Source organism: Trichoderma aggressivum, assembly GCF_033847375.1.
Source record: "Trichoderma aggressivum f. europaeum strain CBS 100526 chromosome Unknown scaffold_013, whole genome shotgun sequence".
In the NCBI taxonomy this organism is placed as follows: domain Eukaryota; kingdom Fungi; phylum Ascomycota; class Sordariomycetes; order Hypocreales; family Hypocreaceae; genus Trichoderma; species Trichoderma aggressivum.
The window spans coordinates 845,047-869,104 of NW_026946379.1; the positions used below are offsets into that span (position 1 = coordinate 845,047).

Consider the following 24,058-nt stretch of genomic DNA (forward strand, 5'->3'; position numbering starts at 1 on the left):
GCAAGTGACCAATCTGACAATTGTAGTCCAAAAGTGACGATGCAACCCCTGGCAACAATATTTTAGAAGTGAATAACATGGCCAACTACCTCTTATTCAAAAGCAAAAGATTCAATTCTATCATGATTCATTAATTGAGAAGCATTCACAAAAGTACATAACCCATAATGCCCATAGTCTATTCCAAAATATCCCTGGTATATCCCCCCCAAAAAAACGCCGTGATGCCATGCCCCCCCTAGAAATGCACGCTCTGCTTCTTCTTCATCTTCTTCCTCTTCTCCTCATCCGTCTTGCCTCCCCCGAAAAAGCTAATGGCACTCGCCCGCGCCCCCAACGGTCCCGAATAAGGACTCAGCTTGTTGCGCCCGTTCTGCTGCTGCTGCGTAGACGGGCCCGGCCCTACGCTGTTGGGCCGCGGCGGAGGCGGAGGCTGGAGATTGTTCACGACGGGCGGGCCATACCAGCCGCCGCCACCCAAAGCACCAGACATGGCCGCCGCCGACGCCGGTGCTCCAAAAGGCCGCTGCGGGAGCGGAGGAGACGCCTGTGCTGGCCGAGGGGCCGGCACGCCGTACTCTCGACGAAGCCGCTCGGTCTCGGCATCGATCTCGGCTTGCTTCCGCCGCCGCTGAGCTTCCTCCTCCTGCCGCAGCATCCTCCGCGTCTTCTCTTCTTCCTCCCGAGCGAGCCGCGCGCGGCGCTGTCGCTCTTCTTCGGCCACCATTGCCTGCAGCCTGCGCGTCTCGGCATCAATCTCGGCCTGCCTCGCGGCATTGCTAGCCGGAGAGGGCCTCGCCGGTGGCGTGTGTGCCGGCCCCGGTGATGGGGTCGTATCCGCCAATGCACCCGATACGAGCGTCGGGTCGTTTGGCGACGGTGCCAACGGCCGCGAGCCTCTTCTTCCTGCAGGAACCGCGCCGGAGATGTTGAATGGGTCCTGCTTGGGCGCAAAATGCAAGTCTCTGACGACGACGGCACTCAACAGCAGCACGATTTCGAGACCCTTCCGGTCCTCGACCTCTACTCGAGCCATGTTGGGCTCGTAGATGCACACGGCATCCCCTTGCTTCTGGCTACGATACATGGCCACCGTGATATCCGGCTCCTTGCTCTTCTTGCCGCCCACGCTCTTGCCCGACATGTAGCACGTCATGTCCCTGTTAAGCCGCCCGTCCCGCTTCCAGTGAAACATAATCTTGGGCGACTGATCCGCCACGTCGTTGCTCCCCGTCTCCTGGTCCAGCTTGCTAACGCTGGGCAGCTTAAACGTGCGCTCGGGAATCTCAAACCCCCACGAATCAGCGCGGTTCCACCCCCCGGCGTTGCGCTTGACGACGACGTTCTGGTCCGGGTTGTACAGCAGCACGGAGAAGGCGTCGGGCGTGATGGGCAAGACGGGCGGCGAGCCGTTTTGGTTGCGAATCTCGGCGGCCGAGAGCGTGGGTTGCTGGAGCTCGGGCTTCACCAGCACCTCGCCGTAGATGACGGACTGGTAGTGGGCGTCGAACAGGGCGACGGCATACTGGTTCGCCGAGGATGCCGGGGCAGGTCTTTGGAGGGTGTAAGCGCGCAGGGGATCCGAGCCGTTGTACGTGTAAAACAGAGTCGTCTGGAGGGCATCTTCGGCAGAAGCCTGCATGCGATACGTGGGGAAGCTGTCGTCAAGCATGGCGGATGTGTGTGTGTTTGAGAAGCTGGAATGGAAAATGCAAAGAAGGAAGAAAAGGAAGAAGAAAGCTTTCAAGCCGTGGCGAATATCAGCAGGTCATTGCATGTCGTTTCGAGTCTTGGCCAGAGGGGTCACGGGCTGGCGGCCATAAAGTGAGGCTGCCGCAGGCTGAGACAACAGCAATCTGAAGGATCAGGCGCAAGAGAAGGATCAGTCTCGCAGTAGTGCGTCGTCGTCTGTCTGCTGTCGCTATCGTGTAGAGCGCCTTGTGCAGGTAGATCCGAGGCTCAGGATAGAGGCAATGCTATCGTGTCGCGCAAGTGAAAGAAAGGAATTCGAAGCATCAGTTTAATGGACTGAACAGTCTGATTCAAGAGCTTGGCGCGCCTCCCCGCCAACGTCATTGCTGGATGCTGCTGCGCCACAGCCGCGCGAGCTGGCCCACAAGCGCCCCAGAAGAGTGGCTGTGTCAAGTGACTGACAAAGTTGCCAAGATGAGCGACAGCCGGGAATCGTGCCATTGTTGAAACATGGCGATTTTGATGCCGCTTACGGGTCGCTGAGAATCGCGGATCACTGCCGGTTTAGTGCAAAGAAGCCTCGTTAATTGATCAATTAATAGTATTTCTATTCGTAAGCCGTCCAGAACATCTCCGCAATTGTCCCTGTGTCTCGTCATTAGCTGACGACTGTATCATTCCCGTCCCTGAAAACCGCCTTGCATTGCCAAACCACTTAGACGCAGACAGCAATGCAATGGTATTACCAATAACCCAAAACACCTTACACTCCCATTCCATATCAAAGCTATCCCAATTACGTGCAATTTGCTCCCAAAAAGAAATCCGTGGTAACCAGATATCATCGTCAACGTCATCATCATCATCCAACACTCGTTTGTTCGTCAAGCATCGTATTAGTTAGTCGTGGCTCACATGGCTCTGGCTCTGGCTCTGGCTCTGGCTCTGGCTCTCATCTTCACCAACATCCCACGGCCTCCTCTGCGGCCAATTCTGGTTCACCCACGCCTCGTCCTCGAGAACAACCAGCCTCCGCCGGATATTGTCGTTCCGCCTCTGCAGCCGTGACCGCCGCTTCTTCCTGCAGCACGGCAGCCAGCAGCACAGCACGAAGCTCACAATAATGCCAATGGCCATTCCGATGAGGAATCCGTGCAGGATCTTGTCCCCGCTTGCGCCATCCGTAGCGATGTGCAAGAATCCAGGTGCGTCCGATGTGCTGGACGAAGCGGGAGATGATGCTGTGCTTGTAGTGACGCTGGCGATGTCGGTGGCAGTGGGCGTCGCACTGGAAACGGGTGTTGGACGAGGAGGTGAGTGTTTGGGATAGTCAGGGTCGGCCTCAGCCCCGAAACGTGGGATTACGACCATCTGTAGCCATCGTTGTCAGCTCATGTCCGGAGGAATCGCGACAATCGTGAGGAGCTGCGGCACCATACCCTGACGGCGATTATCAATATCAAGCAGGATCTATATCCTCTCCTCCATTCTAATCACTCAATGTAATACAGGCAAAGGCGTAGGTACGACGACGCCCAATGCAAAGGCCCAGAGCCAAGGTCACAACGAAAAACAAACAAACAAACAAACAAGGCGGTATTCTATTATCCTCGAGCTGCGTATAGCTTCGTTCCCAAAAGAGCAAGTCTTTGTCGAACAAGAAACGCCAAGATGTCGTAAAACAAAGAAAAAAGGAAACCAAAAATCCAAGGCACCAAACGAGTCTTTATTTAAACAAAAACGGCATCAAAATCCTCCTTGCCCAGCAATGACCCAACACGCACGCAACCCGAGCAAAACGAGCCCAGCCAGAGCCCGCCCATAGCTCCAGTCCCAAGTGTCACATCACCCTCTGACTAACACCAGAAACATACAAAGCCCAGCCCAGCCCAGCCCATACAAGAGCTATCGAGGAACCAGCTCCATCATAAGCACGTCGCAAACTTTGGTCCGCGCCGTCTCCATCCAGAGAGTCATTCTACCTCTTACTCTTACCCCAGGCTCAATCGGCGCCCAGACGCATCGGTCTGCCATTGGACGCCTTTTCAACGCCGGCGATGACTCAAGCGGGCAACCTCCACTAGCAAAAAGGATGGACAACTAACTTATTAGCCCTGCCACTTCGTTATACCACACACTCCAAGCCGAAGCCGAAGCCGCGTCGTCAGCGCCCGGACACCCAAAGATTCTCCATGGCCCTCTCGGGTGCGACAGCCGTGGGTGACACACGGCCTCAATGCAACGAGTGCCGAGATGCCTCCGGAATGAAAACACCTTCTTTCACTTATATCTGCATGTAATGAAATAACGGCTTCGACTATTCATCACAAAGCCGGAACGGAAACAAGTCATGATCTAAGCAACCCCCCAGACTCTCATCTGATCCCGATTTAAAATCACACGCAGACCTAGAACCATTGCTTTCTCCGTCCCTCATCCTCACTTCTCCGTACAATAGACTTCATCACATAAGCACGCAAAATCCCCTGGGCGCCCGCACCCCGAACCCATCTGGATCCCGTATTCAACACCGGCATATACGCCTCCATACGAAATACTACTCGTCAGTGGCAGAGCAGCGCAAGCCAGGCAACATCAGCAACGCCGCAAATCCTCTCGGGTATGCCAACAGCTCTGACGACGCCCAAATCCCATCCCACGGTCTACGTAAACATCCCGACCGCCTCCATCTCCTCACTAACACGACACGATTCCGTTCTATCGAACCTCTAGCCAGTCTCTCCACTAGCCCTCGAATTCAATGACTCTCCCTTCAACCAACCACCATCCCCGTGAAACCTCTCACTCTCTCCCTAATCTAGGCAAACAACGAGCAAAAACTCTATTCCGCCCTGTGTTTAGCCTGAATGCATGCACGCCACGCGCCACAACAGCATAGCATAGCATAGCTCCATGTTCTCTTTACATACAAACCATCTGACCTGTGGATTCATGTCTTTTCAGCCTCAGCCCCGAGCAATCTCCATTTCAGCATCAGTTTGCAGTCTCTTGATTGTGTGTTTACGCTTTCCAGCCTTCTACCGAATCGAGGTAGAGCCATTTCGCAGTACTTTGTCAATCCGGATCAAGTTCTTTATCGTGCATGTTAACCAGTCACGTTGATCCAGTCTACGAGATAAATCGACGCCAGCGAATTGTCAAATATCTACTCAACCTCCCCTCCAATCCTTCGAGCATGTCTGTCATTCAACTATCCCAATCCTACCTCAACCATCCAACTCTTTACATCAACACCCTCAATCCAACATACATCGTCGGCCACTCCTCATTCCATCACAAATCTATATATACACTACCAATCAAACCCATCCATCCAACATCGCTCATTAACTACAACAAAAAGAAAAGAAAGAAAAGAAAGAAGAAAAAACACTCAATATCGAGTATTACATAGATAGTTCTCGCTCTTTAATACTACATGCATCCCAGATACGCATCCATCCACATCCAACTCGAAAAAAAAACCAACAACAATAATGATAAAAAAAAAAAGTAATACACATCCTCCCCTCCCGTGAATTTTTGCCCAAAAAAGGTTGCCTTTACACCCAAAATTCCCCGCCGTGTTTGTTTGCCCTCCCTCCCTTCCTTCTCCCTTCCCCCCCTCCATGCGTGTGCACATTGTCCAACATATTCAAAAGAAATACATCTCACCCAAATATAAAAGGGTGAATAATCGTCCATGGCGAGAATCCAAATTCGAGAACCCTCAGTCCAAGCTTCCCATTATAGCAAGTCCTCATTTATTGGTACCCCCACGTCCGGTCCATAGCATCTCAAGCTCGTCCTTCGTCTCAAGAGTTCCCGGTCCGTAAAGCTTGATATCGCTTTACCAAATGGGCAGTAGTGAATCCACCTCGTTTGGCCTCTATGCATCAGCCCCGTTCCGACGGCTTGCAGCGTCAGGATAAGCTGCAGCAGAAACGCACGCTCGGCATACATCACCAGGGCATGTCGTTTTCTTCGTCTCCTTTTCCCCGTGGCCCGAATTTTCCTTTTCTGCCTTCCCTTTTGCCCACCAACTCCAATGCGCCCCCCCTCCAAGTATATGCCACAACGGCCCAACTCGCGGATAATGAAACAGGGGCTTCTCTGCCAGTGTCCCTGGGAAACACCTGTGAGTATGCCCATCAAACCAAAGCGTGCCTGATTCTCCTCTTCAGATGATGCCTCCCGGCGGATCGTAGCCCGTTGAAGCTCCTCTTGCCGGGTTCATGCTCATGCCGGGGAGGTCGCCGTCCACCTGGGCACTGTTTGTCTTGCGCAGCATAAACATGGGCTTCTTGCCTTCCTTATCCAGCTGCTTAAACAGAATCAGAGGCTTCTCGTCCATCCCAAGGCAGCGCTCCTGGTCGCCGTAGACAATGTACAGAGCGTACTGGTCCCAAGGTGCGTTGATCTGATACTTCTTAAGCGCAGCCGGCAACACCTTGTAGCACGGGTCGTCCATGCTTACTCGGAACGACTTGAAGATTTCGACCGAGTCCTTGGGGTTGGGCGTCTCGGGAACGGGCGTCTCGCGTCGTCGAATCGACCCGCCACCGGCCTTGTCCCGTGAATTGTAGCCGAGATCCGGCTCGATGAATGTCGACCGTACAGAAGGGGTCGAGTTGTAGCTTCGAGAGCCAAGAGTGGTGCCGCTCATGTGGTTCATTGGGGACGTCGGTGATGGCATGACGGGGGAGGGGTATCCGGTCGTGGAAACAGAGGGGGCGCCGTTCATGGCGGCCAGGTGCGTCGACGACATGACCGCCCTCTCCGCCGCGCTGGACGGGTCCAGCGTCTGTTCCGGCATGATCCGCTGGTCGTGCGTCGCTTGCGTCGGTGAGTTGCTCTTGGGCGTAGCTCCTATCAGGATTCGTCGCTGTGAGTACTGTCGCTTCACGCCTCGATCGCCGGGCTGGGCGCCGGGTGGCGTTGGCGCGGGCGGAGAGAGAGTGGCTTCGTATGCGTATGCTTGGCTGGGCCCAGAAACGTTTGGCAGCGGGTGCTGAACGTCCTTGACAAGCCGCAGCGCCGGCAGCATGTCCTCCCTGAGGCGCTTAAAGTCTTCGTTCATCCGCCGCAGGTCCTGCTCCAGCAGGCTCATCCGCTCGTCCCGCAACCGAAGCTGTTCCACTAGGTGTCTGATGTCTTTGAGCGTTGCTGTAGCGTATTGGGCTTCGGCATCGGCGGCTGCAAGTTGACGAGTCCAACAAAGTCAGTCATGGGCAATCTCATCGTCCAAAGGGCAAGATGGGGGGAGGCCTTACAGAGTGGTAGGTAGTGATCGCTCTCAATTGGGATATCTTGAGCCTTTTTGACGTCGTAGACGCTCTTGAGAATGGTTAGACGGTGGCCCACGCTGGCGATGCCCATGCTCTTGAGATCGTCATGCAGCAGGGCAACCAGGGCCTCTCCAACAATGTCGTTTTCTGTAACACCACAACGAATCAGTCAACCAATGTCCCTAAACAGAACCGAGACCACATCATCGCCATCATCATTGCCGCCGTGTCGTCATCACTGTAAATCACACCGTCGAACAACATACCCAGAAATGTATCGGCATACTGCGGCAGCCCGATGGCACTGATGAAATCCGCGCACTCCTCGGCCGTCCACTCGGTAATAATCGTCTCGGGCAGGCGGTCCATGCTGCTTCGATGGCCGTACGTGGTGGGCGTGTGCTCGGCCGACGTCGACAGCTCGGAGCCCATGGGCGACGTCTCGGAATCGCCCACGGGCGAGTGGTCGCCCAGGTGATGCTCGTACTCGTCGTCGGCGTCCGACTCGGCGTAGCCCGTGCCTCCTTCAAAGCTCATCATCGTGGGCGACGCCGCGGCTGCGCGAGGTCCGTGGCCAGTGTTTCTCAGCTCTATCTCTCTCCCCTCTTCAGGGCGCAGGTAGGTTTTCGTTTTCGTCCCCTATTTGACGCTGCTCCCTTTTGTCCACCGTCCCGTCGCCGCTACGACTTCTTTTCGATGGACGAGTTGCGTTGCGAGACGCCCTCTTTTTTTTTTCCTCTCTCTCTTCCCTTTGATATCTCCTTGCTTCGCTTCAGGGGACTTTTGAGGGCTGCGTAGAAATTGAGGCACCAGGTTCGAATGGGGGGGGAAACGAGGCGTGCGGAGGCGAGCAGAGCGCCAACGGGCGGCTAATGGATCGATACAAGGCGCTCCGAGTGGGTGGCCGCGGGCAGCAGGACAACAAGAGACCCCCAGTCCAGTCAGCAGCTGGAGGATGGCGGCGCAAAGGGTCGAACAAATAAATACTCGCAGAGCCTCGTCTTGGGTCTTGAGTCTTGGGTCGTCGCAAGCTGGGGGAGGAGGGGCAGGAAAGACGAAACTCGGAAACTCGCGTTGAACCCCCCAAGGCTCAGTTCGCAACAAGCCCAAGTGTCAAATCTCGGCCAATAAATGCCAGCCGACAGGCACAAGGCACAAGCACCAGCAAAGCACCAGCGCCAGCGCCAGCAAAGGCACCAAAGCACGGGCTGCGGGCTGCGGGTACCAGGTACGGCCACGGGGAGCCGCCACAGGTTCAGGGCCCGGCGCGCACACGGAGGCGCTACCAGTGTCAGTGCAGCCGCAAAGTACAGGTACCCCCCCGGGGCGAGGCATGTCCGTTACAAAACCCCGTTGGAAGAGCCCTGGAGCGAAGGCGCCAAGTCCACTAATGCGAAGGGCCATCGAGACATCGGACACCAGCACCAGAGGCGACAGGTTAGTAGGTACAAGCGCCGCACGCCAAGCCCTTGTCACTGCCCATAGCGCCGCCGCGGCCGAGGTACGGCAGCCCATTGTACCTTGCACTCGCGCCGGCCCAGCGACCGCTTCCATTACAGTACAAGCAGCCGTTTTAATTGCGCCAGGGCACGAACGCTGAGCGGCGCCTCTAGCCCGATGGGGATTGGCCTGGTACCATGCGAAGCTCCTGTCTTGTGGCTGAGCCACGGGCAAAGAATGGATTTGGATGTTTTGCTGCTGTTATTATTATCAAGGTGCATGCACATGACGTGCAGGTGTTGATACGAAGGATAGTAGCGTCCGTCTTTGAAGATATACTCGGTAGTATACGAGTAGTCCTTTTTTGGTTTTTCTATTTTTATCTCTTATCGTGAATGAATTTCTTTGATGGAGAGGTACCCAGCCTTGACAGACAAAGGAACCTTGGTCGGCAATTTGAACACCAAAATCACTAAACTCCACCAGCATGAGGTTGCATTTAACATCAATAGACGTCCAAGTCAGACCATTGTGAACAGCCCGGCCAGGGATTTAAGCTGCCTACCAGCCCTCAAAGTGCATCTATCAAATCAATAAATCACCGAGCAACTCGGCGTGGAGCAATTAGAGCCCATACTGTCCCTGAACCGCTGCAGGGTAACAAAAAACCATCAGCATTGCCAACCAGCATCAAACACCAACACGACTACAATCAACTCAATTGAGCATCCAGCACTTACACCAACTAAATCCCCAGCCAACAAACAATCCCCGTCAATTTTCATCTCATCTCCTCCGCAACCCAAAATCCATCTAAACGAGAGCCCGCCAACACACACATCAACAACCCCTACCTACCTACGCTCGCCTAAAAAAAAGAAAAAAAAGGCAAAAATCCAAACCTTGAACCCCCAAACAGCATCTCCCCATCCCTCTTTCAAAGGAAGGAAAAGGAAAAAAGCAAATCTCGCCTAACCCCGCGACCCATCACATAACATGCAAGGGGCAAGCCAAAAGCCAAAAGCCAAAAAGACCAAAAAAAGAAAAGAGAAAAAAAAACTCGCTTCCCCTTCCTCTCCCTTGCAGCAACATCCCATCCCATCATGTCTTACATTCGTAACCCAGACTCGTACATACACTAACAAGTTCCCCCCTAGAACATCCCGAGCCGTTCCGAAACGAAAAAAAAAAGAAGAAACAAGCAAAACTCGTCTATATCGTAAACCCCGTATCAATCTCTACTGCCTACCTAATTCGCAAACAAGAAACACCTCCCTCCATACCGCACACGCGTTTCATCCTCCAACCCGCCCCCCCTTGGCCATGAAACGCCAAAAACCCTCGTATATACCAAAACACTCAAGATTCATGTTTCCTCCCCCCCGCACCCGCACCCGCACCCGCGCGTTTCAAAGCCCGTCCATCGTTTGTTTTTTTTCTTTCTCTCTGCTGTACTCCGTGCTGTAAGCGGCATGGGGGCGTCTATTAATAGCGTTGCATTGCATTGCAGCTACAATTGATAGTATACTGGAGACGTTATGCCTGTGCTCGTACATGTTTTTATATAGAAGATACCTAGACAACAAGACATCGTGGACTACATCTCCGGGGCATCACAAATCACAAATGACACCACAGATAAGACGAGCCGTCGATTCTCCACATTCACCTTCATTAACCATCTTATACGCCTTCTGCACACTTTCATAGGTAGTATTTACAATTGTCAAGCCCACCCCATATAAAAAACACCTTATCCGCCCTATATATCCCGTAATCCCGCCCGAATATCCCCAACCCGTTGGCCGCTCGACTTAAAGCCGGCAGAGCCTGGGGGCAAGTCGTTTCCGAGCCCCGTCCCGGTATTAAAAATCGCCCTGCAGTCATGATCCCTGCAAGCTTCACATTCAATCATGGCCGCTTTTGTGTCGGGCATGGTCACATTAATTATGTAATAATACGGCTTCGCGCCAAACCAGAGCTGACCACAAGACTCTGGAGCATCGTAAGCTCAATTAGTCGAACGTTGGAGTAAAAAATAGTAATTGGGTCTTTTTTCCTTTGATATGTGATGAAACAAGGAAAAAAAAAGAGAGACGCCGTTTGTTCATCTCCCAAGAGCCGGACATAAGCTTCAAAAAAACACTTGCGCCTCAAACACCGAGCCGTGGTTTCCCCCCCCGTTCTATGTGTCTTTTCTTTGATGGGAGGGAGGGTTCAATATTGAGTTGCCCACAAATGTCATTGGCTGTAGAAAAAAGAAGAAAAAAAAGAACCAAAAGACAAAGCCGCTCACCGCAGAGGGAGCTTGCAGTCAACGACACCTCGTCGAATGACGTCCTCGACCTTCCATCGGGGAGCCTTGATGGGAGTGCCGGTGTTCTTCCTCCACTCGGCCTCGTCTTCTGGTGCGACGCCCTCAGGCAGAGGCTCCAAACCACCGGCAATGCCCGTGGAGTACTTGAGCTGGAGAAGGTCGGCAACCTCGTCACAGGCAATGAGCAGTCGGTCGAGGTCATCCTTGTTGTGGGCAGCAGAGACGCAGAAGCGAGCACGCGAGCTGATGAGGGGGGTGGCGGGATAGCCGACGACAACGACGGAGATTTTGCGGGCGAGCATCTGGCGACTGAAAGCAGGCATCTTTCCGGGGTTGTAAAGCAGGACGGGGATGATGGGTGAGTCGTCGTGACCAGTCACAATCATACCGAGACGCTTGAGTCCGAGACGAAGGTAGCGAGAGTTGAAGGCAATGCGCTTCAGGCGCTCATCGCCCTGGCCTGGGCAAATATCTCCGTTGATCAGCTTGAGGGAGGCAAGAATCTGCATGAGCACCGAGGGGGCAGGGGCTTCGCCAAAGATGGTGGACGCGTTGGTGGCACGGAGCTTGTCGATGATGTGCTTCTCCGCGGCAACGTAGCCTCCGTTGGCGCCGAAAGACTTGGTTAGAGTGCCCATGAGGATGTCGACTTCCGAGGTGTCAACGCCATAGTAGTCACAAACGCCGCGGCCGTGGGGTCCCAGGGCACCGATGGAGTGAGCCTCGTCAATGAACAGGTAAAACTTGTACTTGCGCTTCAGTTCCAGGATTCCGGGCAGGTTGACCATGGTGCCTTCCATCGAGTAGAGACCTTCGACGACCACGAGAATCTTCTTCCAGGGACGGTGAGTCCTTGGCTGGCCCTGGGAAATAGCCTCACGGAGAACACGCTCGAGGTCGCCCATGTCGTTGTGCTTGAACGACTGGATAACAGCACCAGAAAGACGAGCACCGATTCGGATAGAGGCATGGTTCAGCTCGTCAGATATGATCAGGCAGCCCTTGGACACAAGCGCAGGGAACGTGCTGGAGTTGGTGACGTAGCCCATGGAGAAGACCATGGCGTCGGGCTTTCCAACAAAGGACGCAATTTCCCGCTCAACTTCGAGGGCCAAATCAGAAGTGCCGCTGTCAGTTCGGGGGCTTGCAAAGGTGGCTCCGTACTTCTTGACGCATTCCTCGACGGCATCGGCACAGGGACCCTCAGACTGAGCAAAACCGAGATAGTTGTAGGAACTCATGTTTAGCGTCTCAGTGTAGGTGCCGGTGTAGCGGTAGGTGTAGTTGTAGTCGTCCGACTTGCGGTCCTTGAGGGTGATGAAGCGGCCGGGGACGCCGACAGTGGTGCGGGCGAAGCAGTCGTCCAGACGCGTCTTGAGGCGTCGGGTGTAGAAGCTGTCGAAATCATCATTGAGGGGGGCGAATCCATTGTGAATCTTGAGAGGCAGGTAGCGCTTGCGGTCGCCGAACCGCTTGCCAAAGAAATCACGAACGTGGCCAAACAGAATGAGAGCCAAGTAGCTCAGGTAGGTGGTCAGGAGATAGTAGTACGGAGGCTCGTCCTCAATCGGCCGCTCAAAGGGCTTGCCCGCGGCCTGACTGGTGTACAAGTGCTCGGGAGAGAGCAGCGGGCCAAATTGAGCCTCGACGCGTCGCCGGCGCTCCACCTCCTCGGCCGACTGAGGCTTGAACAGCGTCGTGGTCGGCTCGGTGGTGTTGGACTCACCCGTCGCCGTGGACAGCGAAATGGTGGGCAGCGACACCGTCGACGGCGAGATGGTGCTCATCTGGCTTTGATGCATGACGGCCTGGTCCTTGGACTTTGGGCTGGACGAGAAGAGCTGGCTCAGTCGGTTGGTCTTTGAGGTTGAGAGACGTCGTTCGCCAGTCTTTTCGGACACAGACATGGCAGACTGGCTGGAGGAGAAGGGATTTGCAAGCCGTCGCGGCATGATCTCCTCGAGGCTTTTGCAAACTCAAAAGAGAAGCCGGCTCGTGGACTTGGTCGCCTGGAGAGGGAGAAAAACGAGGCGGGTTAGCTTCAATGGCCAATGAGAGCAAAAAGCGAGCTAGGGCGAAGATGAATGCGTGATGGTGGATCGGGGGATCCGTGCAAAGGTTCTTGGGGTTTCCCTTTTGCTTTTTTTTTTCCTCCGCCCAGATTCCCAGGCGCCATGCTTCGCTAGAAGCTCAGGCCCTTCGGCAGCGGCTGCGACAAAACTCAAAAGCTCCGGCGCGATGCGGTGTGGCCACACTTTGCTGCTGGGCTTCACCGGGCGGCGCCACTAGGCTTCGAACCGCTGTCGGTCAAGCGTCTCGAGAGGAATCGAAACAAGCTTTCCAGCGAGGCCCGCGTTCATGCCAATTGCAGACGATTCTGCAGCCATGGATGGGCCAGCTGCTGGACGAGGCCTCAGGAGGAGGGGCTGGGAATGGGGGAAGAAGATGGGACTGAAGCCCCCCCAAGAGACGGATTGGACGCGAGGCTGAATTGGCGGGATTTTGAAACAAAACAGCAGCGTGAACCTACCAGTTAGAAAACCAAAGAAACAACACCGAGGATGGTGCTGCAGTGCTTCTCGCCTTGACACGACGCCTTCTTGAATCTGCTCAGGCCTCGCACTCGGCTCTGCAAGGTGGGCTGATTTGCGGCAGCAGCCCTGTGGCTCAACAAAAAATAATAATTATAATTAAATACCGCTGTCCCCAAGGCAATATCCCAGCTCAGTGGAGATGCAGCACAAGGACACCACGCGACAGACGAAATGACCACGATCGCAGGGCCGGGCAAAAGCAAAAGCAGGTTGAAGAAGACAGGTTTGGCTTGGGGGGAGTTTCGGCTGGGTAAGATGAATTGGCGAAAGGGGGTCTTTGACGAACCCACAAGGCCAATGAAATCCGCGACCTGGGAGCCACACGGGCAAGGGAGGGGGGAAAAGAACCGATAGAGAAGACGAGCCGCCAAGATGCAGCGGAAACAGCCCGTTGGAGCGCTTTTATTTTATTTTATTTTATTTCCCTCTCGCCGGAGCTCTCGCTTCTGTCTCTGTCTCTGTCACTGTCACTGTCACTCTCTCTAGCTCGCTTGGATTGGATTCCGATTCCCTTGCATTGACTTGATCTCTCCTCTCCTCTGCTGGGCTGGGCACAACCTGCGGCGCCTGCGGCCAGACCAACACCAAGAGGGACCAACGAGGAGCCAAGCCGGAATTCAGGAGCCCCAAGCGATCCGTCTCGACAAGGGCAAAAGTGGGCGTCTAGCTTGTCCACGGGCACTTAATTTGGGCCTCTGCAACTCTCTGCCGAGCGCGTGGATGGGCCCTACAGTACAGGTACGGATCGCCCGGGCTTACTGGTGCTACGACGAGCATTAGCTGGTAGACAGACGATGCGAATCTCGGCCGATGCGTCTTTGCAGCTGATGAGGTCATTCGAGCCGACATCCTCCAAGCGACCGACGACCGTTGCGATCCTCGCTTGCTTCCAGGATGGTTGGTTGCCCTGGGTGAAGCCGTGCCGTCTGAGTAGCTACTCGTGCTCATGCATGGACTATTGCCACCCAGAATGCTCTCTCTCGAAAGGAAGCATAGACAGACTACGAGTTAAAGAGATGAGTGGCTCGATGCTTCTCCGTTGTCGCAGTCCGGCAACGTCGCATTACAGCTTCAACGATCTGCAAGGGGGCAGCCGCGCGATGACATTTTGCCGCGATTTCTCTCGCCCGTGGGAGCAGCCCAAAAAGGGGGCGCTGACACCAAAGCAGAGCTGGCAGCGGCTGCGAGCTGAGAGCTGTTGGAGCACATACAGCACAGAAGCCGAGTTTCGTGATGCCAGCCAGAAAACTCTCCGAGGATGCCGGACGCAACAGCTGGTGGGCTGTACTTTGCACATCACATAGTACCTCAGGTATTCGAGCGACTTTGGCATCTCGACAACTTACTGACCTAGTAGTGACTGTCGCTCTGGATTCGCTTACAAGTTTCAATCCCAGCTTTGACTAGAAGCGCAAGGGACTCTTCCTACTTGTCTCGTCCCGCGTTGTAGCAATAGTGCTCCGTACTGTAGTATACAGACGGAACGAGTGCCAGCGAAGCATGCAGTGCGACCTTGAGTGACACACGGACTTGGTCCTCCGTACGTGTATTTCCCTCTGCTTTACGTGTAATTGGCTTGTCACCCACGCCAACAGCGTCAACCTTATGGGTCTTTGACTTTGTTCCATCACCTCATCCTGGTAATTTGTGCCCGAGGCAATAGATAACTGAGACTGAACGGAACGGGGAATCACGAACCACTATGAGAGAATCAGCCCACGCTTGAGCAATTTGGCCTCTCCGGAATATTGCCGAAAACAAGGCAGTGGAAAAGAGAGCATTGAAAAACAGAAAATTCTTCAAACCTCGACTTTCGCCTCGGCATCTGCAGTCCGCTAAATCAAGTCCCAGCCTAGTGCACATGCTAAAGCAGAAACCATTTGATCTTGCCTTCCTCTCTTATCTTTCCCCTAAATCCAACCAAACTTGACTAGTTGCACCAGCCACTCTTCGATCCTTAGTCATCTCTCTCGTTCTGCTCAGCCTCTGCTCCAGCCACAAATTCTCGGCTTCTAAAATCGCCTCGCAACCATTCCAAAATAGAACCGAGGGTGCCCGCGGGTTGCAACGGGCCACGATGGAGGGGGACCGCAAACGCAGCCGATTCGGCAGTTGGGCCAGAGATCCCCAACCGTTTTCCGGTCCCTGAAAGACTATTTGCTTATTCTTGGGGAAAATAAACAAGCAGAGACTCGGACCATCAATTGGCTTCGTCTCGTCGCTCCTTGTGCTTGATTCTCTGCTCTGTCTGGACACTGGCTGCGCGGATAACGACGTCGATTCTTGAAGACAAACGACAAGGACGCCATGGGGGAGTCCATCGACCGCGACAATGCCTTCGTAGGCGTCGCTCCCAAGGCAAAGGAGCTCTGGAGACACGCTGAGCCTGCCTCGACGCCCATGTGGCAGTTCCTCCAGACGGTCAACCAGAAGCACAACCTGCACCTCACCGGATACCCGGACCTGTACAAGTGGTCTGTCGACAATGTCGCCCAGTTCTGGGACGAGGTGTGGCAGTTTGTCGGCATCGTCTCATCCCAGCCATACTCGCAGGTTTGTTTGGTTTCCATCTTCAGCCTCGTGGAACGAAAGAGCTTGAATAGTTGACTGACCAAACCAGGTCCTGCCGGCTGATGCGCCCATGTTCCCTCGTCCCGACTTCTTCTCCGACTCTCGCCTCAACTTCGCCGAAAATCTCCTCTTCCCTCCCACAGACAAGCCTCTTGACCCTTCCTCCACTGCCGTAATCACCACCACCGAGCTCCCTGGCGACTTGCGATCAACCACCTGGGCTGAGCTGCGCGAGTCGGTCCGCCAATGCGCCAATGCTCTGCGTGCCCAAGGTTTGAAGCCCCACGACATCGTCGCGGGCTATGTATCCAACCATGTGGAAGCCGTGGTCGCCATGCTGGCGGCTGCTTCTCTCGGCGCGATATGGACGGGCATCAGCCCTGACAGCGGCGTTTCTGCCGTGTTGGACCGATTGAGCCAGATTGGACCTCGCATTCTGTTCGCCGACAACGGAACCGTGTACAATGGCAAGGAGTGGTCGAGCACATCCAAGACAACAGACATTGTCGCGGAGCTTAGCAAGTTGGGCCTGCAAAGGGTCATTGTCATCAACAACATCAAGGGCGATCTGGGCATCAAGGATATTGAGGCTCACGGTGTCGCGGCTGTTGAATACCAAAGCTTCCTATCCAGCGCCTCATCAGATGCTCTGACGTTTGAACAGCTGTCGCCATCGCATCCACTCTACATCCTCTACTCCAGCGGCACCACCGGTCTCCCCAAGGCCATCGTCCACACTGCTCTGGGAACACTCATCCAGCACAAGAAGGAGCACATGCTGCACTGCTCCTTGATCCCGTCTTCAAGCATGCTCTACTACACAACCACTTCCTGGATGATGTGGCATTGGAGCGTCGGAGCGCTTGCTGTCGGAGCCAAGCTGATTCTGTACTCGGGGTCACCATTCCGGCCCAACTCATACATGTCCATTCCCCGCGTGCTGTCAGACCTCAAGGTGACCCATTTCGGCACCTCAGCCGCCTACCTCACAGCATTAGAGGCCAATGGAGTCTATCCTGTTCGTGATTCCAGCATTGATTTATCACACCTCGAAGCCATATACTCTACAGCTTCACCACTGCCGCCGTCCACCTTTTCTTTCGTCTACGAAGCCTTCCCCAAGACCATTAATCTTGCCTCCATCACTGGCGGCACCGACATCATCTCTCTATTCGGCGCTCCCAGCCCTCTCCTCCCCGTTCGAGTCGGCGAGATTCAGTGTGCTGGCCTCGGAATGGCCATCAAGGCTGTTGATTCTGTCACTGGCGAGGACGTTCCCGCAGGAGAGCCCGGCGACTTGGTTTGCGTCAAGCCCTTCCCCTGCCAGCCTCTGACTTTCTTCGGTGCCAAAGGTGACGACAAGTACAAGGCGGCCTACTTTGAGCGTTTCGAGGACGTGTGCGGCGTCAAGGGGGCGGTGTGGCATCACGGCGACTTTGTCAAGATTCCTGACCCCAAGACGGGCGGCCTGCTCATGTTGGGTAGATCTGACGGTGTCTTGAAGCCGGCTGGCGTGAGATTCGGCTCGGCCGAGATTTACAACATCTTGATCCGATTCTTTGCATCCGAGGTTGAGGATGCCGTCTGTGTAGGACGCCGACGAGCAACGGACACGGACGAGACGGTTTGCCTGTTTGTTGTTCCGACACCTGGGCACGAGTTCAACGACGACTTGAGAAACAAGATTAAGCACAAGATCAAGAGCGAGCTCAGCCCGCGTCACGTCCCAGGCGTGGTGGAGGAGTGCGGAGGCGGCATTCCGAAGACGGGTAACGGTAAAAAGTAAGTTTCGGGAGCTGAGGACATGTATGGTTCATTTTCTAACATTGTCATAGAATCGAAGTTGCCGTGAAGCAGATTCTTTCGGGCATGAGCATCAAGACGAACGCCAGTGTAGCAAACCCCGAGGCTCTGGAGTGGTTCAAGGAATGGGCAAAGACGCATTAATGAGATTGGAGCGTGATGTGAGTTGGGTGCTGGTTTAAATCGTAGCATGATGGAGTAAAGAGATAGAGAGGACAAGTCCCTTCCGGGACCAGCTTTATAGTATACCAAGAAGAAGAGCTGGATGAACTAGAGCGCTGGATATGGAATTGGGGGTACAATGATGGATGATATAAAACACTCGAATTGAGGCCATCTCACAGACAGAGGCCACCTTGCCGAATGGCATATTTATTCTCTTTGAGAGACATCAATCGACTTTTGAACCGCGAGTCTCGGCAGATAGTAGATGCCGTCACACCTCATACCACACACATTCGAACATGAGTATGGCGGATCTTTTGAATCCTACATTAAAACACCCAAACTCTTCACAAGGGGGGCCCAATCAATTACATCACGCAGCAATCAAAAAGCCGCCCACTACCAGTAGCGTGAAAATACCCCTTGTACTCCGTATTGAAAAAGGCATCGTGCCATGATGAAAGTGAGGGAAAAAGTGAACGAACAGCACAGACAAACACGCAGGTACATGTGCTCACACACACGGGATGCCACCGTACCAAGCCGCGGCGCTTGTACGGATTGAAATGCGGCACTACTGCACTGCGACTCGCCGTTGATACTGTATGTACAGTACCGGGGGGGAGGCGAAAAGGTGGCATTGAGGATGGAGGCGGTCATCATCTCGTCTCGGACGTTGTTGGGTGTGTTTACGGGCAGGTACCTTTTATACGGTACAATATGGCACAGCATTACAGGTACTACTACGATGGGTTGTCTGTCTGTCTGTCTGTCTGTCTGTACGAGTATTTACCTACTTGTATGTGTGTATGTACTGTAGGTACTTGTAGGGATGGTTAGATGGGTGGCTAGTGTGGTGAGGGCCATCGAGATTCGCTGATGCGGACTGCTGGATTCGGGATAGGGAAACAATATACCGAGAGGGCGTGATTTGGGGGTTATGAGAGCGTGGAGGGACTGGACTTATTGCTTCATGGTATAGAGAAGCGTGAAGAATATTAAAGGTACCAGACACATTACAAATTGAAATCTCATGGCAACAATGGTAGATACGAGTACTAAGGTAATACAGGCCTAAGAATGGACGGCATTTTTCCATGTTGCAGATGTCGACAACTGATTGAAAGAAACAATCATCAAATGCACTGACCCCCAAGCCAGGAAAAAAAAAACGCACACGCAAGACAGCCATCCCGCAATACGCCCAGACACCACCAAGAAGGAAAAAAGGAAAAGAAGGAAAAAAAGAGGTGCGTTCCCGTGCTTTGGAACACAGTGCGGCCGTTGTTGGAGGGGAGAAAGCATTCAATGAAATTAGAGTATCCGCACGGCAATTCGGACAAGGGCCAAGAAGAGAAAGGCTTTGGCTTGGTTCTCTTGAACGAGGTGATTTTTTTGGCGTATCGTATCGGATGTGCTTTTTGCGTCTTTTTGGCTCAAGCAACGTGTAACAGGTATTCAATGATATCAATCTATACCGATGGCTCTACTTTTTGTAAATCTTGTGGGTTAGTACTACTATAGGTAGTAGCACAACTGTGAGCGTATCGTATATACAAGTCTACTGCAGCAACTCCTGCTTGGCGACAACTTCAGCTCTTGTCACCCTCTGTCTACTCGTTACTGCGCTGTATTAATTACTCGCAGGCTCCCCCCCAAGTCGAATGACTTCACCCCAGGCCGGGGTCCAGGATGAGTTGCGGATCGGCTAGTGCAGAGCAAAACGTCTTGGTCCTAGGCCGGGCCAGAGCTGCGAGTAGAAGGTGGGCTCCGGAGGCAGGGAAGCGGGTCGCCGTAAATTGCGTCCTTGGCCAGTTCTGGGCTAGCTATTCGCAGTAGCAGGTGGGATGTTTGGGATTCTGGGATTTGAGATGATGAGGATGGGGATGAGGAGAGACGAGGTGAGGGTGAGGGTGAGGGTGAGGGTGAGGGTGGTGGCGAGAGAGCGCGGGAGGGGAGGATGAGGATGAGGATGAGGATGAGGATGAGGACGAGGGAAGCCGTTTGCGTGCATAAAGGATCCAATCCAATGGGAAATGCGTCGACTTCAACCCGTACGATACGCTGCCCAGCAATATTACTCGCAATTCCCCGTATCATGGCCTCTGTCCAGCACAGGCTAATCTGCTCAGGGGGGGGGCGCCGAGCTGCAGGGTCACGGCCAGTGGCGTCAACCCGGGCCTAGAGGAACTACTGCGATGCGTTAATGCTGCGTTATCGAGAGGTGAGATGAGAAACCCGTTGGGTTGGCCGGTTCCTCGATTGCAGCAGATTGCCCGCTCTGGTTGGCCGGCAGCAAAAAAAGGAACCGCGGAAAGCTGCATCTCGGAATGTACGATGGAAAAAGGAAAAAGATTCAACCAGCACAGTGCTCTTCGTGTAGCCAAGCGTTTTTTGTTCCTTGCAAGGGAAGCATCCATCCGCAGTGACCCTGGTCCTCTCGCTCTGCTCGGTGCAGAAACGAAGAGGCAATGGAAGCCTGCAGCATGTTCTTTGGGAAAACGCGACTCCACCAGCCTCCTTGCCCCTGATGTTAAATCACCCAGGCATGAATGATTACGAGCAGGGCCTAAAAAGAGACGGAGAATCTGCATCTCGGGAAGGGCCTCGCCTGGGCAACACAGTGGCATTTCGGACTCGGCCGCCACTGTGCCGCGTTGGATTCATGAGCGCCGGTGTAGGTTGTTAGTGCTCAATGCCATCCATTGCTGCAGCTCGGCAGCTTGCGCGCGTCACGGTACTGTACAGCAGCGTTAGCAGCATTTTTCGCCGTTTGTCTGGACTGATGCTGTGATTGTCGTGATCAAATCACCAAATTGAATGCTTGGAATGTGCGGTGGGTGCGAGCTTGGAGGCTATACAGTACCTGGAATTAGCAGTACAGTAGGTACTACCTGACACCTCAACTGACTTTCAAGCCGCAGAAACGAGGCCGCCCATCTCATCCCATCCCGCCAGCCTGTAACTACTAGGTAGTAATTAACTCCAGCTCTTTTTCGCATTGACCCTGGGCTATTTCCCAGATACCAGAACCGCGGGCCATGACGCGCTTAGAAATAGATTGAAATGGAATGGAAATGGAAACGGAGACGCCCGGGCGGAAAGAAGAAAAAAGCCACACGGATGGAGTGACTGACTGGGTAATTTGGAGCCCAGCGCATCAGTCAGATTTGTGTCGGGTGTGTCTGAGCTGCATTGCACGGCGTTGCGCTGCGCTGCGTCGCTTCGGTACTTGCGCGGGCTGCGTCGCCAGAGGCGGAGAACAAGTACCTCCCAGACAGACACTCTCAAGAGGCGGACGCTAGGTACATTAGCATTTCCCCTTACAGCGTAAGTGCGGGCAGAGCGGAAGCACGCAAGGCCAATTCAACTTCGTACCTAGCCAAGCTGGACGGATATCTGTATGTACAATGCACGATCCAATGCTGCAGCTACTTAGGTACTAGTAGTACTCCTACCTAGGACATTACCTGTAAACACTGCAACTCCGTCGGGTCATGCAACAGCGATAGTTGCAGTAATGCTGCTGCTCGTACTAGGTCTTGAAAGTGCCTCGATTCTTGCACACTACGTGGATCCAATCTTCACTCAGCTCCTTAGCGCTTGGGCTGACCTTGGCACATCCCGGCCCTGAAAAGCGCCGTGTCCAGCGCTCGTCCAGCGAGAGTTCCAGGGCTCCACCCCCGAATCGGTTCACCTCAATCAGTTGTACTTGTACAGTAAGCTGCCGCTCCAGGGCCCTTCGCAGCCCACCGTCAATTTCCCAAAAAACCCGCCCCAGGCACCCCAGCCGGGACTAGAGCGCACCAACCCCCCTGGGATAGGAGCTAACGGTTGCTGTACCTGTAGCTCACTTGAGTCCAGTCCAGTCCAGTCCAGTTCCATTGATTCTGTTCCCTTTCCCCCCCAACCGGCGCCAGCGCAATTCTTCTCCTGTCCTTTCTCCTCTCCCTCCGCTCTCCACAATCCCAACCGTCGTCAATTCGATTCCCTCCCGACGACGAACGACGCCGCCAAAAACCCGCAGCAGCTTCCCATCGCCATCGCCCGCCCGTTTCTCCATCTTCATCTCCATTGTCGTCGCCCGTCAACCGTCGATTCCGCCATGAATTCGCAGCCCAACGATGTGTCGCCCGAGGCGATGCAGGCGCGCATCCAGCAAGCGCGTCGCGAGGCCGAAACGCTCAAGGATAGGATCAAGCGGAAGAAGGATGAGCTGGCCGACACTACACGTACGTTGATTTCTCTCTCTCTCTCTCTCTCCGCGTCTCTCCGGGCGTCTCTCAACCGGCCGTTTTCTTTTTCTCTTTCAATTTTATTTTTCGCGATGCTAACTGGATGCTTTTTTCAGTCCGGGCTGTCGCTCAGCAGGCTCACGAGCCCATCCCCAAGAACCAGCTCATGCGGGCGAAGCGGACTCTCAAGGGCCATCTGGCCAAGATCTACGCCATGCACTGGTCCACGGACCGCCGGCACCTCGTCTCAGCCTCTCAAGACGGAAAGCTCATCATCTGGGACGCCTACACCACCAACAAAGTCCACGCCATCCCCCTCCGCTCATCATGGGTCATGACCTGCGCCTACGCCCCCAGCGGCAACTTTGTCGCCTGCGGTGGTCTCGACAACATCTGCTCCATCTACAACCTCAACCAGCAGCGCGACGGCCCCACGCGGGTGGCCAGGGAACTGTCCGGCCACGCCGGCTACCTGTCCTGCTGCCGATTCATCAACGATCGCAGCATCCTCACCTCGTCCGGTGACATGACCTGCATGAAGTGGGACATTGAGACTGGCCAAAAGGTCACCGAGTTCGCCGACCACCTTGGCGATGTCATGAGCATCAGCTTGAACCCCACCAACCAAAACACCTTCATCTCTGGTGCCTGCGACGCGTTCGCCAAGCTCTGGGATATCCGTGCCGGAAAGGCGGTGCAGACCTTTGCCGGCCACGAGTCCGACATCAACGCCATCCAGTTCTTCCCCGACGGCCACTCTTTCGTCACGGGATCCGACGACGCCACCTGCCGGCTGTTTGACATTCGCGCCGATCGCGAACTGAACCTCTATGGAGTGAGTAGAATCCGCATGCCCCAGACTCTTCTCTTGACGATTGAAATGCTAACGTGCCGATTTAGTCTGAATCCATTCTTTGCGGCATCACATCCGTTGCCACCTCCGTGTCCGGACGTCTGCTCTTTGCCGGATATGACGACTTTGAGTGCAAGGTAAGTTTACATCGCGATGAAACCTTACTTTTCTTAAAATGGCTTTTGATGCTAACTCGCGCAATCAAGGTCTGGGATATTACACGAGGCGAAAAGGTTGGCTCACTGGTAGGCCACGAGAACCGTGTGAGCTGCTTGGGTGTCAGCAACGACGGAATCAGCTTGTGCACAGGTTCATGGGATTCTCTGGTAAGTTGGACAAGTCGCGGCTCTTTTTTTTCTCAACTCGACGTGGCTAACCTCCTCCGCAGCTCAAGGTTTGGGCCTATTAAATTGCCTGCGTCTGTGATACGGATGGACTTTTAATTCGCGCCTGTCGATTCAAGTCTAATCCGTGACTTTTCTTCACCATCCGCATTCAAACGATTATATTACCCGCCAATTTCGGACACCCGACTACGCATATCTGGCTTGCGAATACTGGCGTACGCAGGACGAAGTGACGAAACGTGCCCTACTTACACCATTAACTCTTTTTATTTATTTATTTTTGGCCGCTGCATGAGCCCCTCGTGGAGGCATCTCTATCCCGATTCTCTCGGCGACAGTCGGAAAAGGAAAGCGGCCGACTTGATACCTTTTGTTTCCCCTTTTCCCTCTCTCGTTATTATTTTCCTCTTTTTTCTTTATCTTTTCTTTTCCTCCCGCCTCTGATCCCCAAAAATTCTTTGCACATTAGTTTCTGCGTTTTTCTGATAAGCTCTGGATTGTTGGCCACGGGCTGGGTGTATTACTTGATGGTTTTTCTATGTCTTCAGTTGCCTCTGTACCGCGTTCCGGCTCCCTCAGCGGACCTTTTTTTTCTTCTTTCTTAAATATGCCGGTCGAGCGAGCTTAGTGTTTTTAGAAGGGCGCGCATATAACAGAGCTACGAGAAAAAAAATCTTGGAGAGTAAAGGGGAGAGGCTTCTTTTGGAGAAGACTTTTAAAGTGGCATGGGGGGGGGGGGGGGGGGGGGGGGGG

The 24,058-nt window shown here is 54.1% G+C and overlaps 7 protein-coding genes across 7 annotated transcripts; 2 read left to right on the forward strand and 5 right to left on the reverse strand.

Annotated features, from left to right (window-relative positions):
- Positions 1-238: 238 nt before the first annotated feature.
- Positions 239-1,672, reverse strand: Triagg1_4392 (uncharacterized protein; the record flags this gene model as incomplete). The annotated part of the gene is made up of 1 exon (XM_062898790.1): positions 239-1,672. The coding sequence occupies one exon, from the start codon at positions 1,670-1,672 to the stop codon at positions 239-241; it is 1,434 nt and encodes a 477-aa protein (XP_062756899.1).
- A 920-nt stretch (positions 1,673-2,592) lies between these two features.
- Positions 2,593-3,063, reverse strand: Triagg1_4393 (uncharacterized protein; the record flags this gene model as incomplete). Its single annotated transcript, XM_062898791.1, has 1 exon — positions 2,593-3,063. The coding sequence occupies one exon, from the start codon at positions 3,061-3,063 to the stop codon at positions 2,593-2,595; it is 471 nt and encodes a 156-aa protein (XP_062756900.1).
- A 2,809-nt stretch (positions 3,064-5,872) lies between these two features.
- Positions 5,873-7,520, reverse strand: Triagg1_4394 (uncharacterized protein; the record flags this gene model as incomplete). The annotated part of the gene is made up of 3 exons (XM_062898792.1): positions 5,873-6,888; positions 6,966-7,127; positions 7,247-7,520. 3 exons carry the CDS (start codon positions 7,518-7,520, stop codon positions 5,873-5,875), a joined length of 1,452 nt encoding a protein of 483 aa, XP_062756901.1.
- Positions 7,521-10,712: 3,192 nt separating this feature from the next.
- Positions 10,713-12,689, reverse strand: Triagg1_4395 (uncharacterized protein; the record flags this gene model as incomplete). Its single annotated transcript, XM_062898793.1, has 1 exon — positions 10,713-12,689. The coding sequence occupies one exon, from the start codon at positions 12,687-12,689 to the stop codon at positions 10,713-10,715; it is 1,977 nt and encodes a 658-aa protein (XP_062756902.1).
- Positions 12,690-15,638: 2,949 nt separating this feature from the next.
- On the forward strand, positions 15,639-17,849 carry Triagg1_4396 (uncharacterized protein; the record flags this gene model as incomplete). The annotated part of the gene is made up of 3 exons (XM_062898794.1): positions 15,639-15,884; positions 15,952-17,684; positions 17,738-17,849. The coding sequence occupies 3 exons, from the start codon at positions 15,639-15,641 to the stop codon at positions 17,847-17,849; spliced, it is 2,091 nt and encodes a 696-aa protein (XP_062756903.1).
- A 1,755-nt stretch (positions 17,850-19,604) lies between these two features.
- Positions 19,605-19,970, reverse strand: Triagg1_4397 (uncharacterized protein; the record flags this gene model as incomplete). The annotated part of the gene is made up of 1 exon (XM_062898795.1): positions 19,605-19,970. One exon carries the CDS (start codon positions 19,968-19,970, stop codon positions 19,605-19,607), a length of 366 nt encoding a protein of 121 aa, XP_062756904.1.
- Positions 19,971-21,975: 2,005 nt separating this feature from the next.
- Positions 21,976-23,367, forward strand: Triagg1_4398 (uncharacterized protein; the record flags this gene model as incomplete). Its single annotated transcript, XM_062898796.1, has 5 exons — positions 21,976-22,102; positions 22,222-22,940; positions 23,006-23,095; positions 23,165-23,284; positions 23,347-23,367. 5 exons carry the CDS (start codon positions 21,976-21,978, stop codon positions 23,365-23,367), a joined length of 1,077 nt encoding a protein of 358 aa, XP_062756905.1.
- Between the last annotated feature and the right edge of the window lie 691 nt (positions 23,368-24,058).